Source organism: Ranitomeya variabilis, chromosome 3, assembly GCF_051348905.1.
Source record: "Ranitomeya variabilis isolate aRanVar5 chromosome 3, aRanVar5.hap1, whole genome shotgun sequence".
NCBI classification, from domain to species: Eukaryota; Metazoa; Chordata; class Amphibia; order Anura; family Dendrobatidae; genus Ranitomeya; species Ranitomeya variabilis.
In genome coordinates this window covers 262,714,371-262,728,035 of record NC_135234.1, presented here as the reverse complement: position 1 = coordinate 262,728,035, position 13,665 = coordinate 262,714,371, and the positions used below count along the sequence as shown (strand labels likewise).

The 13,665-nt window shown below is 42.2% G+C and overlaps 1 protein-coding gene across 1 annotated transcript in view; it reads left to right on the top strand.

The window, feature by feature from the left end:
* LOC143815811 (acidic mammalian chitinase-like) overlaps positions 1–13,665 on the top strand; it is a 45,639-nt gene that overhangs the window by 16,530 nt on the left and 15,444 nt on the right. Inside the window, exons 4-8 of the mRNA XM_077295427.1 lie at positions 2,100–2,156; positions 5,153–5,324; positions 5,429–5,553; positions 6,685–6,808; positions 8,398–8,583. Coding sequence (XP_077151542.1) covers positions 2,100–2,156; positions 5,153–5,324; positions 5,429–5,553; positions 6,685–6,808; positions 8,398–8,583 — 664 coding nt within the window. The remainder of the gene's footprint in view (positions 1–2,099; positions 2,157–5,152; positions 5,325–5,428; positions 5,554–6,684; positions 6,809–8,397; positions 8,584–13,665) is intronic.

The following is a 13,665-nucleotide window of genomic DNA, read 5'->3' as shown; positions in this document are numbered from 1 at the left end:
GCTGGCTCTTGCTGGCAGGCTTCTTTGCTTCTCTGTGTCTTGCTGGCATATGTGGGGTTCAAGGCCCAGGCCAGGTTTATATAGATTTGGGGGTGTCTGACCAATTGGCAACAAAATACTTCTTCTGAGCATGCTCAGTGTAAAAAAAACGTATTGCAGCGCTGCATTGCGTCGTACGACGTGTCCCGACGCATCCGTCGCTCATAGGCTTCCATTGCAGCCAACGACGTGTGCCGCAGGATGCGTCGCGACACGTTTTTTAGGCGGAGACAAAAAACGTTACAATCTACGTTTTTTTGAGACGACGTGTCGCCAAATTTCGACGCATCCGTCGTAAAACGTACACGACGTATGCCAATCCGTCGCCATACGTCGCCAATACAAGTCTATGGGAAAAAAACGCATCCAGCAAAAAGTTTTGCTGGATGCGTTTTTTCTGAAAAAAGACGTTTTGAAACGTAATGCAGTTAACGCTAGTGTGAAAGTAGCCTAAAAGAGCATCGTCATCCACAGTGTCCTCCATCACGCTTCTCTGCACCTGCCGAGGGCAGAGCAAAGTACTGTAATGCACATGCATGGTGAAGGGCCAAAGTGCGCCGCTGCATGCAGTACTTTGCTCTGACCTCGGCAGGGCAGAGAGAAGTGCGATGGAGGACACTGTTTACTTGATGTAGGACATTTCATCCTCATGGAGCAAGAAGGAGAACATTGATTGCATGAATTGCCGTATCAAAACCAGTGACGCCTATCGGACTAGACTGCCCCGTAGATGAATATAATAAAAGCAATTTTTTGTGTGTTAGGTACAGCTAACTGGGGACATACTGTATATACAGTATGTATATATATATATATATATATATATATATATATATATATATATATATATATATATATATATATATATACAATTCTAGTATGCTGAAACAGAGAGCTTACAGGTGCTGGTCCTACATTATATTGTGTAAAACCTGGTGATAGGTTCCCTGTAAGTAAAACAATGTTGGCTTCCCATTTTCCAAATCATTGTGAAGGGGTTGGGAAACTGTTTACTACATAGGGCCCAATTCATCAAAGTTGTTTTGAAAACTGTTGTAAAATACTTTTAAAAAGTCATCAAAATGTTATGCAATATGTAGTTGCACAAAAATGTTGTGACTTTTGGTGTCTTCATGCCACTTTGAAGCAATTTAATAAAAATGGGTGGAGTTGGGGAAGAGATGGGACAGAATAGGGAGTGGCTATGTTCGCTTGTCTAATTCAATAAAGGTGTCGACATTTCCTATGCCAGAAATGCTACTAAAGTCATTGACTGGAGTAGATTTTTTGGCGAGGAGCATGGAGCATGGAGGCGCCTACCACAAAGAAGATGTGCCAAATTAATTAAGTGGCTTGGGACCTATTTTAAGACGGGCATGGGCAATGCCAGTCTTAATAAATCTGCCCCAAAGATTTTATTATAGAGTTTAACTTGTGCAGAAACCTCATAATCTCTTCCATGTGCTGGCAGCACTATTTGGAGCTTTTTATCAGAAAAATTCAGCTCCAATACTTTTTTTTAACTAAAAGAGAATTGTTCTAAAAAAAGATCTTTTTATATTAGAAAAACAAAATTGTGTTTAAATGGGTTTTCCAAACCTTTGATATTAATGACCTATCTCTAGGATAAGTTATCAATAAGCGATTATTGGGTGTTCAAGACTTGGCATACCCACCGATCGTTGTTACTGGAGACACCACGGTTTACCATATGCTTCTGGGTACCGCAGATCAGCTGTTACTCAAATACATTTAGACACATTTGGTGTCATGTACTATTGCAATTTAAATATTGCCAGATATCATATATATTAAGTTCCAACACTTTTGGACAAAATGAGCATGATCTTCCAAAACTTCTCTACATTGAGCAAACAGTGGGGTACAACTATGTAGTCATCTGGGTTACAGCCAGCACTTAGGCTCTGCTGATATAACTATAGCATTTAGTACAAACAATACATTTAGTGTAGCAGGCTAGCAGCCTTTTGTTCACAGACTTGTATAGTCCTATATTATTATTAACTTTATGTAACTTGCATTATTTTTCTTGTTTGTAGCAACAGTGAACTGAAAACTCTTCTCTCTGTTGGTGGCTGGAACTATGGAACTTCTGGGTAATAGTAAAACACAATTATTTTCTCAATGTCTGTTCTATTGTATATTCAGTCCTTCCCCAAAGGTGCATCATAGGTGCCTTATTCAGGCAGTCAGACCATGCTTTACATTGACGAGGGGCAAGCATCCCAAAATGTCTGTTTATGAGTTTCATGGCTTGGGATTCATCCCTGGCCATGATTACATCTTGTTATAAAGGTTCTTACATTGACTTATAGATAGCTAGTTCCAATAAGTGGTAGTTTTCTTTCATTCTCTGAGAGACATAGTTTGCATTGCTTTTCCAGTGGAGCAAGACTCAATACAACTGAGATAAATAAGGAGAGCCAATGCCTCCCCAAAGCTGTATATTCAGCCAAAGCAATCATACCTCATTATGCCCTTCAGTGATGGGCACATGGCATCTTTTAGATGCTTCTGTTCCACCATTGTTTTTGAAGCAAATAACACTTCAAGAAAATGTCTTTTCCCTCAAGATTGTCTTTTCTGATGTCTTTTGCTCCTGTTGTGTTTTTTCAATTATATTTATCATAGTAATAGCTTCCAAGCAAAAAGGAGCCTGAACAATGGACCGGTCACTTCCTTTATCCGCTTCACATCTTCTGAAGCCTGAAGTGGTTAAAACAACTAGAGTTGAGCGAATTTGTTCAGGTTCCCTTTTATTCGGCAAGCTATAGCGCTTACCGAATAAGCTGCAGAGGGAACCCGGCTTCCTGGATGGCACCAGCTGATCGGCACTGCAGCTGCATGTGTCACGGCTGTGTGACAGTCACAACACATGCATGGAAAGCCCAACGCACAGGCCCTCCAAGCATGTGCAGTGACCATCAGACAGTTGTGACACATGCAGCTGCAGCGCCGGACTGCTGATCGGCTGCCACGCTCCAGGTATCCGGGTTCCCTCTGCAGCTTACTCAGTAAGCACTACAGCTTGCAGAAGAAGCAGGGACACAAGCAAATTTGCTAAACTCTAAAAACAAGTTACAAAAGATGTAGCTTACACACATTAAGCCTTTTTGACATTGCTGTACATTATGTTCATTCTTTTTTACATTTTTAGTGCGTTATAGGTCGGTTCCTGGCTGATTTAGCTGGAAAAAGACTTTGTGCACACATACCCTTAATTATGTGTACTAGTCTTTACAACCAATGTGATACATGGATATGTTATTTATTATTATTTTTACAGCATTGATATACCAAATTAAATGTACTGAAACCAATATAATATACTAATAATTTTAATACATATAACACTTCAATATCGCAGCTCACAGTGCTGTCAGCTCTCACCATTCCCCCACACTGCGGAGAGATGAGATCTGGAAGAGTATGGATCCAGTTGCATGAACATGTAGGTGGGTTGTGCTGCTGGAGTAAATCAATTCTCAGAGATGATAATAAAAAAAGGCTTTTTATTCACAACACGTCTCAATGCAATCTTTTTCAAGTGAAAAAAACAAATGACATTGGTTATTATTACTTGAAAAAGCAGTGCAGCCCACCTATGTGTTCATCTAAATGGATCCAATATCTCCAGGAGGATTTATCCCCCGCCACGGGATAGCAGCAGCTGTTTTTCTTCATGCCTACATAGGAATTGTGCCTGTCACAACTCCATCAGGTGAGCGTAACCAGTACTTTCCTGCTCTCCCTCTATAGGGTATCACCCTATTGTGCACTCTGTTTTCCACTTCTAGATTTACACATCTAGAAGGTTTTGTAATAATACATAACTTAGCTCTGCTGTGCCTCTATACAATAGCTGCAGAGATTAATGAGGCAGACAAACATGTTCTTTTTTTCCTCTGTGTGTTTCTACCTGCTTATGATTGGTCAACGTCATGCAGGGGTAGAAGTAAACGTCCTCTGAGACAAATCTCAGTTGGGCTTTTCATAAATTATAACCTAAATTTTGCAAGCTAATATATCCTCATAGGAGAGGAGAAATTGTAAAATAAAAACTTTACTTAGCTCTCCAGCAATTACTCCATCAATGTGGCTAGTTTAACATGCTCAAAGTGGTGAAAGGTTATCTTTTTATTTTTTAAATGAAATAGAAAAATATCTCACTTTTGTGTTCTAATATGTGTGCTATGTTCTGAATAAAATATGACATTAAGAGATTTTGAAATTGTTTATTTTAATTATTACATTTTTCAAATTGTCCCAACTATTTTGGAATTGTTGTGGTAGATATACAGACCTAAATTTGAAAACTCCAAAGACGTGTAGTAACACACACTGGCCTTTGTAGATTGACGTATTGGTTGTAGATCTCTGCTCTGACTGATAGGTGGGACACCCTGCTTGGAAATATGATGACATTACCAAAATAATCACTTTAAACAATGTTGTGTGTATGTCGTGCTTTATCGTTACACGTAGAAATAAGCAAATGTTTTTTAAATATACATAAATTTAAGTTTTACTAAAATTTTGGTTTGTGGCAAAACTATCTGCTGCAATTCAGAAGTACTGCAAAAATTTCAGTTAGACTCAAATATTTGTATGACACTATTCTCTTTTCCTCACACCCTAATATTGATTGTTGAGCTGTCACAAACACTATCTGAATAAGTAGTCCAATTTTTTGGCTTTCTCTCCTTATGTCTATGGCTAAGCTAAGAGCACTGATATATTCTCAAGAATCACCACAAAATGGCTGCTACCTTTCCTGTTTCTGCTTTTATACAGGCTATGACAGCCTTTCTTGATTCACTGTGTTATATCATGTTTGTGACAGCTGCAAAGGCATTATGGGGACACCTCCCCCAGTTTATGTGATCCCTTTAAAATAGCAAATCTCTTTGAAATACTAGTTTGCTTTTTAGATTCTGCAAATTGCCGCAATGTGTATAATAGTAGCGAAGTGAAATGCAAAATTGTTTAAATTCGCCAAGTTCAGCAATTTCCAAAAAACAAATAAACAAATTCAATATGTATCAAATCGTTTCACTCATCTCTAATTTTAAGGATTTCTTTCATCCTATAGGTTTAATGCCATGGTATCCAGTTCAGCGAACCGTCAGACATTCATCACCTCTGTCATTAAATTTCTAAGACAGTATGGGTTTGATGGATTGGACATTGACTGGGAGTATCCTGGTGACTCAGACAGAGGCAGCCCACCACAAACTCAGCAACAGTTTTCTGTTTTGCTACAGGTAAAATTATTTGTTGTCTACACCTATGGGATTCGCACTTGTGTTCCACTTACATTAAGTATTTTGACACAAAATGTATTGTTCCTAATATTTCTGCATTTTAGGAAATGAATGCGGCATTTGTGCAGGAAGGTAGTCAAACCAATAGACCTCGTCTGCTCATGTCTGCTGCTGTGTCTGCTGGCAAGTCCACCATTGCAAATGGATATCAAATTCCACAACTATCTCAGTATGTTTTTTTTCCCCCAAAATAAGTCACTAATCAGGTTCTGTGCAAATGTGGTCAATGTATATTCATACAAAAACGGCACCATACTTGTTTATTGTCTGTGTTATTCCACCTCAGCCCTATTCTTGAGAATCAGCCAATACTTAGCACAATCATCTATTTTGCTGAATGCATGCAAATTCCGTAGTCTGAGAATTAATTCAATGTTAAAGAATATCTGCTGTTAATGTGGCCAGTTTTTGTCCTTATTCCCCGCTGCTCCCCTAAAAATTTAATACTTTCTTTTTCTGCCATATGGTCCTAGTTATATGGTCCCTTTTATTTAGTACTAATTTTTATGGTCTTTACCAGAGGGGTGTTGTTCACAGTGTAAAAATTAGCCTAAAGACACCCCCAGAAAATCTTGTGAGCCACTCCCCCCCCTCGCAGGATTCTCTGGGGGGCATGTCTTTTGTAGAGATGAGCAACACATGCATGGAGAACCCAATAAACAGGCGCTCCATGCATGTGTTGTGACTATTACACAGCCGTGACACATGCAGCTGCGGACACCTGATTATCGGAGCACTCCAGTTAGCCGGGTTCCCGATGCAGCTTATTTGGTAAGCCGAAGATATTCGCTCGTCTCTAGTCTTTTGGCTACTCTATTATTATGCTTTATTACCCTGCGAGCAATGCCCCTTTGGTAAAGACCATATCAATGAATACTACATAGAAATGCTGTATCTATGAAGCTGTATGGGTGGATTTAAAAAAAAAAAAAAAAAAAAGGAAAAAAAAGGAAAACAGCATATTCAGGGGAGCAGCGAAGATAAAATAATAGCAAAAACCAGCCAAAATAAAAACTAGTGAAAGGTCCTCTTTAAATTAACAATAACACATGCTATAATGTTAGCATAATGCACATCATAAAACAACAACTCAGAAACAGGCATTAGGATGTGTCTTTTCATTCCTTTCTTTCTATTTAATCCTACATTTTTAGTAGCCCAATAGTTGCACTATTCTGAATAACAAAACATACAGCAGTGTATTACGGCTGAATCACAATGTATTTAATCAGAAAACCTTAATTACTTTTGGGGTAGGTAATTGTGTGCAATTGTGTTCATTGTTCCATTTTATCCCCAGGTACTTGGATCTTATTAATGTAATGACATATGATTTGCGAGGATCAGGGGAAGGATTTACAGGAGAGAATAGCCCGCTTTACCAGGGCCCAGCTGATCAGGGTGGTTATATCTATTTCAATGTGGTATGTTATTTGTATGTATCTCTTTATCTTTTATGTATAATAATAATAATAATTTTATTTATATAGTGCCAACATATTCCGCAGCGCTTTACATTATAGAGGGGATTTGTACGGACAATAGACATTACAGCATAACAATAAACACAGATCAAACCAGATACCAAGAGGAATGAGGGCCCTGCTCGCAAGCTTACAATCTATGAGGAAAAAGGGGAGACACGAGAGGTGGATGGTAACAATTGCTTTAGTTGTTCGGACTAGCCATAGTGTAAGGCTCGGGTGTTCATGTAAAGCTGCATGAACCAGTTAACAGCCTAAATATGTAACAGTACAGACACAGAGTGCTATTAAATAAATAAAGTTTATGGGATCATGATGCGAGGAACCTGATTATGGTTTAAGTTTTTTGAATGGGCCACACAGGGATAGTTAGGTTAATGCATTGAGGTGGTAGGCCAGTCTGAACGAATGCGTTTTTAGGGCATGCTTAAAACTGTGGGGATTGGGTATTAATCGTATTAACCTGGGTAGTGCATTCCAAAGAATTGGCGCAGCACTTGTAAAGTCTTGGAGACGTGAGTGGGAGGTTCTGATTATTGAGGATGCTAACCTCAGGTCATTAGCAGAACAGAGAGCACAGGTAGGGTGGTAGACTGAGACCAGAGAGGAAATGTAGGGTGGTGCTGAGCCATGGAGCGCTTTGTGGATAAGGGTAATAAGTTTGTACTGGGTTCTGGAGTGGATGGGTAACCAGTGTATTGACTGGCACAAGGTAGATGCATCGTAATAACGGTTGGTGAGAAATATGATCCTGGCTGCAGCATTCAGGACAGATTGGAGTGGGGAGAGTTTGGTAAGAGGGAGGCCGATTAAGAGAGAGCTACAATAGTCCAGACGAGAATGAATAAGAAAAACAGTAAGAGTTTTTGCAGAGTCGAAAGTAAGAAAAGGTCAAATTCTAGAAATGTTTTTGAGGTGCAGATAACAAGAGCGAGCCAGTGATCGGATGTGGGGGGTGAATGAAAGCTCGGAATCAAGTATGACCCCAAGGCAGCGGGCATGTTGCTTGGGGGTAATGGTGGAACCACACACGGAGATGGCAATGTCAGGCACAGGTAGGTTAGTAGAGGGAGAAAACACAAGTTCAGTTTTTGACAGGCTCAGTTTCAGATAGAGGGAGGACATGATGTTGAAGACAGCGGTAAGACAATCTCTGGTGTTTTCTAAAAAGGCAGGTGAGATATCAGGAGCAGAAGTGTATAATTGGGTGTCGTCAGCATAGAGATGTACTGGAACCCAAATCTACTGATTGTTTGTCCAATAGGGGTGGTATACAAAGAGAAAAAGAGGGGGCCTAGGACTGATCCTTGAGGAACCCCAAGAGTAAGGGGAAGGTGAGAGGAGGAGGAACCAGCAAAAGATACAGTGAAAGAGCGGTCAGAGAGATATAGATATAGAGGAGAACCAGAAGAGAACAGTGTCCTTAAGGCATAGTGAGGAGGAGCTGATGATCCACAGTGTCGTATGTGCTCATTCATTAAGAATCTATAAACTGAATTGTCACATTTTCATCTGTTCTGATATGTTAGGATTATGCCCTAAATTATTGGAAAAATAATGGCGCTGCACCTGAAAAGCTCATGGTCGGATTTCCAGCCTATGGACAAACTTTTACACTCTCTAACCCCTCTAACAATGGATTGGGTGCTCCAACATCCGGTGGCGCTCCCGCTGCACCATATACACAGCAGGCTGGATTTATGGCATATTTTGAGGTAACCCCTTTTATCACCATTTTTGGGATACTGATTTTCCTTTTAGGTTAAGTTTAATTAGAAGTATAAATGGAGGCGTCTAATTTCACAGAATTTTTTGATCTGCATAATCTTCCTTTAGAAACACTAATATGTCTGAATAAACTATGAATGACACTTCATCTTGAATTTGAAGTGTTTCATATACCAGTTCAAGTGATGAAAAATAAAACAAGAAAGTTTTTTCTACACCAATAAAACCACTAATAGGTGAAGTTAAGAACAATAAAGGGGTTGTTCAATAAATGAAAGACGGCCATAGGTAGCTAATGCATGACAATGTATTACGTATTACTTACCCATTAAAGCCCCTGCCACTTTAAAAGGTAAGTTCTTTGACTGTGCTGCAGTGGTGATGCCCTGCCTACAACACATGATTGCTTCTGCCACTCATTGGCCTTTGTGGTTATGTGAGCAGGGAACGCTGAAGAGCTACAGTGAAGCACCACTAAAGCGGCAGGGGCTTCTTTGGGTAAGTAATAGTTTATCACTTATTATTTTCAAGCATGGATTTGTTGGATGGACAGCCCCTTTATTTATTTTGTGTTGCTGGCACATGTCAACAAGTAGGTTATGTTAGAAAGTAATCATCCCCTTACATATTAGACTAAAGTTGTCTTAACCAGCTGATATCAATGGGTAATGGTCTAATGTTTCTAGGGGCGCCGGCCAACTGGTAGTCAGGAGAAATATGAATCGCTTATGACTGATTTTGGACTGTCAATAGCATAGTTCTCCCTGAGATGTGCCGCCAGCCAACGTGTCAGTTTGTGGCTTTCTCATTGAGAACACAGGAGTGGTCAGCCAAACTATTGCCCCTGTGTATGGGAGGGACGGCTGACCACCACTGGCCAAAACATTGTTTGGCTGACAGCTATCTAATGTATATGGCCAACTTTAAAGATGATGTATTGGATATAGACAAGCATAAATATCTGAGAGCTGTTATGATAACTAATTATGATTGTTAGACCACTGCATTAGGGCATCTCCCAAACAGCAGGTCTTGTATGGTGTTCCCAGTATGCTGTGGTAAGTAGCTACCAAATGTGATCCAAGGAATGATGATAAGCTATCAGCATATTGAATTGAGGCACTGGAGAACTGAAGGATAGATTGTCTGGTCCAATCCCACTGAACTTAACTGTTGAAGCATAAATTGGTAAAAAATGTCATGCTCGCTATGATAAATCAGCATATAATCATTAGAATGTACCATAAAATAACAGGTGGAGGCAGTCTGCTGTGATGAAACACTATCTTTTGTATCATGTAAACAGTCAGGTTCTTGTGCATCACTTACCTGGAGAAGAGATGGTACCAGGATGCTCTATGGAAAGAAGTCTAGCTGGCAGAGGCAGTGTGATGCTCTGGACAATTCTTAGCTAAGGAACATTGGGTCCTAAAATTCATGCAGATGTTAATTTGAAATGCACCACCTTCCAAAATATTGTTACAGACCCACTGCATCTCATCAGTGATTGGCCCTTTTTAGCTGGGTAGGTTGCACTGCAACAATGCAAAATTGGTTTTCAGTAGTTTGAGAAATGAGACAAATAGTTTAATGTGTTGACTTGGGCATCTTTTGGGATGAGCTGGAAAACAGGTTCAATCTGTTGAGATCTCAGATGGCAAATTACAGGATTTGAAAGATCTCCTGCTAACATGTTGGTACCAGATACCACAGAACACCTGGGTTTCAGGCTTCCGCTTTGCTAGAAAATTAGGACACAGGGAATTCTACTGCACTCCTGCTTTGCAGTTGCAGTGTGTGAAGATTTAAAGAAATGCTGTTATTATGTTGCTGTGCTGTTACTGCAGATCAACGTATTCACAGACACATAACTATGCAGGTGCACCAGCTTCCTATATCACTTGAATCTTTGGTTTAGTATTACAGACTACCACTTTGATTTTCAATGTGCTACAATCCAATCCAATTTTGATTATGCCTTGATGTGGAGTGAGCGCTCTGACCTCCATTCCCTACACTATAAAAGCATAACATGGTGCTAGTTGGCTGGCCCTCCTCTTTTATCCAGGCTGTGGTAGTTTCCCCTGATTAGCTGCTCTAGACTATGTGATGTGAAAGCGGCAGGACATTACGAGGAAGCCCACCTGACAATGGGAATGTGCCAATTTCATGAACTTTGACTGAAAATCGATTCTCTGCTGGTCGCTTCTATCATCTCTATTTGCCTGTCATATACTAATGCATGAGCTGGTCATGTATCCTAGCATAGATAAGAAGATTCAAGAACATGGACAATTTATATGGCAACCTCTGCTGAAACAGAAATGGTGGCTATTTGCTGTTATACAAACAGGGATAAAACTAATTGTTAGGGTTTGCGGAACGCACTGAATATATTTATTGATGGGATTGGTGCGTTCGCAACCCGGGATCCACCGTGCAGGAAAGATCCTGCTGCCAAGTGAATGGCAGCACAATATGGCGATATGAACCAGCTCTGTTAGCTGCACAGAGCGGCCGAGAAAGCAAAGCTCTGTGCCCTGTTAGACTCTCACAGAGGCACAGGCTAACTACCCAGATGAGAGCGGTCAGTGGTCATGCATGCACACAACACTCCTCGCCGGAGGTGCCAGCATTCTAGGGGCTTATTTCAGCCAGGTCCCTGAACACATTCAAGCACATGACCACAGTGGCGCAAAGCACGTAACTTTGGAAGATACTAGTGCATGGCCGTGCGGCCATGCGAGCCTTAAATAGATGCAGCACGTACAGGACCTTCCTAAAAAGGACCAATGAGAAACTGCCACAGAGCCTGCGTACCTACAGGACCTTCCTAGAAGGACCAATAAATTTGGCTGCAGTACCTGAGCATGTGACCCTTGATCTCAGCTGAGAGATCTTACCCTGGGCATGCTCAGTGTGTGCAAAGCAGGACTTAGTCCCAGAAAAGCCTGCTCGCCGCAGATCAGTGCAGGTTACAATAGCAGAGCCTGGAGAGGCAGCAGTAACCCTTTGCACAGAATCAGGCTCAGTGAGACGCTGGGACCGACGTCTCCGCTGAGCAGGCTCCACTGCGGCCGATGGAGAACGGGAGACCGCAGCAGACACGGACCGAGATTCCCCCTGTGCAGCAGAGGAAACTCGACTCCTAACATTACCCCCCCTCCTTGAGCCTCGCTACGCTCAAAAGCTGCAATGAGCAGCGGAGCCCGAATGTGCTCCACAGGCTTCCAGGTTCTATCCTCTGGACCGTGACCCTTCCAATCCACCAGATAAAATTTCTTGCCACATACCACCTTGCACCCCATGATAGCATTCACCTCAAACTCATCCGTGGATGAACCCGATGTCCCGGCAGATGACTCAGAAAACCGGGACAAATGAACGGGCTTTAAGAGGGAAACGTGAAAGGTATCGGTGATACCAAGGCGTGGAGTAGACCACAGGGTTAACCTGTTCCAGAACCTTGAACGGGCCAATGTAGCGAGGCGCAAACTTAGTCGACTCAACTCGCAGCCTGATGTTAGGGGCGGAGAGCCACACTAAGTCGCCAGGAGCAAAGGTCGGAGTGGGGCGCCGGTGTGTATCGGCCGAAACCCTCATTCTCTCCTTGGAGACCCGGATGGCATCCTGTGTGCGATCCCAGATGTCACGTGCCTCCACCGCCCAGTCTGCCACCCTAGAATCGGTGGATGACACGGGCATGGGCACAGGGACACGCGGATGCTGGCCGTAATTGAGGAGAAAAGGAGTCTGACCAGTGGAATCAGCTACGGCATTGTTCAAGGCAAATTCCGCCCAAGGTAGCAAAGATGCCCAGCCATCCTGCCTAGCAGAGACAAAATGTCGCAAGTATGTCACCAGGGTTTGGTTGATTCTCTCTACCAACCCATTCATCTCGGGATGATATGTGTTATGACCCCAGTGGACAGGGTCTCAGAGGAACGTGTAAGTCTGCGAGATACAAAAATCCAGCTCATAGGGCTGTGGTAACTGGGTTGACCAAATAGCTACTCCTAACGCCAACACTAGAAGTAGCCGGGGATCATGCCTACGGTGATCGCTAGATGACTCGCGCCAGCCGGAGAATCTAACTACCCCTAGGAGAAGAAAACAAAGACCTCTCTTGCCTCCAGAGAAAGGGACCCCAAAGCAAGATACAAGCCCCCCACAAATAATAACGGTGAGGTAAGAGGATATGACAAACACAGAAATGAACCAGGTTCAGCAAAGAGAGGCCAGCTTACTAATAGCAGAATAAAGCAAGATAACTTATCTGGTCAACAAAAACCCTATAAAAATCCACGCTGGAGATTCAAGAACCCCCGAACCGTCTAACGGTCCGGGGGGAGAACACCAGCCCCCTAGAGCTTCCAGCAAAGGTCAGGATACAGATAGGAACAAGCTGGACAAAAATTCAAAACAAAACCAAAGCAAAAAGCAAGGAAGAAGACTTAGCTTGAAATACAGAAACCAGGATCAAAGGACAAGAGCACAACAGATTAGCTCTGAATTCAACGATGCCAGGCATAGAACTGAAGGTCCAGAGAGCTTATATAGCAACGCCCCTGAACTAAGGGCCCAGGTGAGCATATAGGAGAAGACAGAAGCTCCAGTGTCAAATCACTAATGACCACTAGAGGGAGCAAAACGCAAATTCACAACAGTACCCCCCCCTTAGTGAGGGGTCACCGAACCCTCACCACGACCACCAGGGCGATCAGGATGAGCGGCGTGAAAGGCACGAACTAAATCGGCCGCATGAACATCAGAGGCGACCACCCAGGAATTATCTTCCTGACCATAGCCCTTCCACTTGACCAGGTACTGAAGCCTCCGCCTGGAGAGACGAGAATCCAAGATCTTCTCCACCACGTACTCCAACTCGCCCTCAACCAACACCGGAGCAGGAGGCTCAGCAGAAGGAACTACAGGCACAACGTACCGCCGCAACAAGGACCTATGAAACACGTTGTGGATAGCAAACGACACAGGAAGATCCAGACGAAAGGATACAGGATTAAGGATTTCCAATATCTTGTAAGGACCAATAAAACGAGGTTTAAATT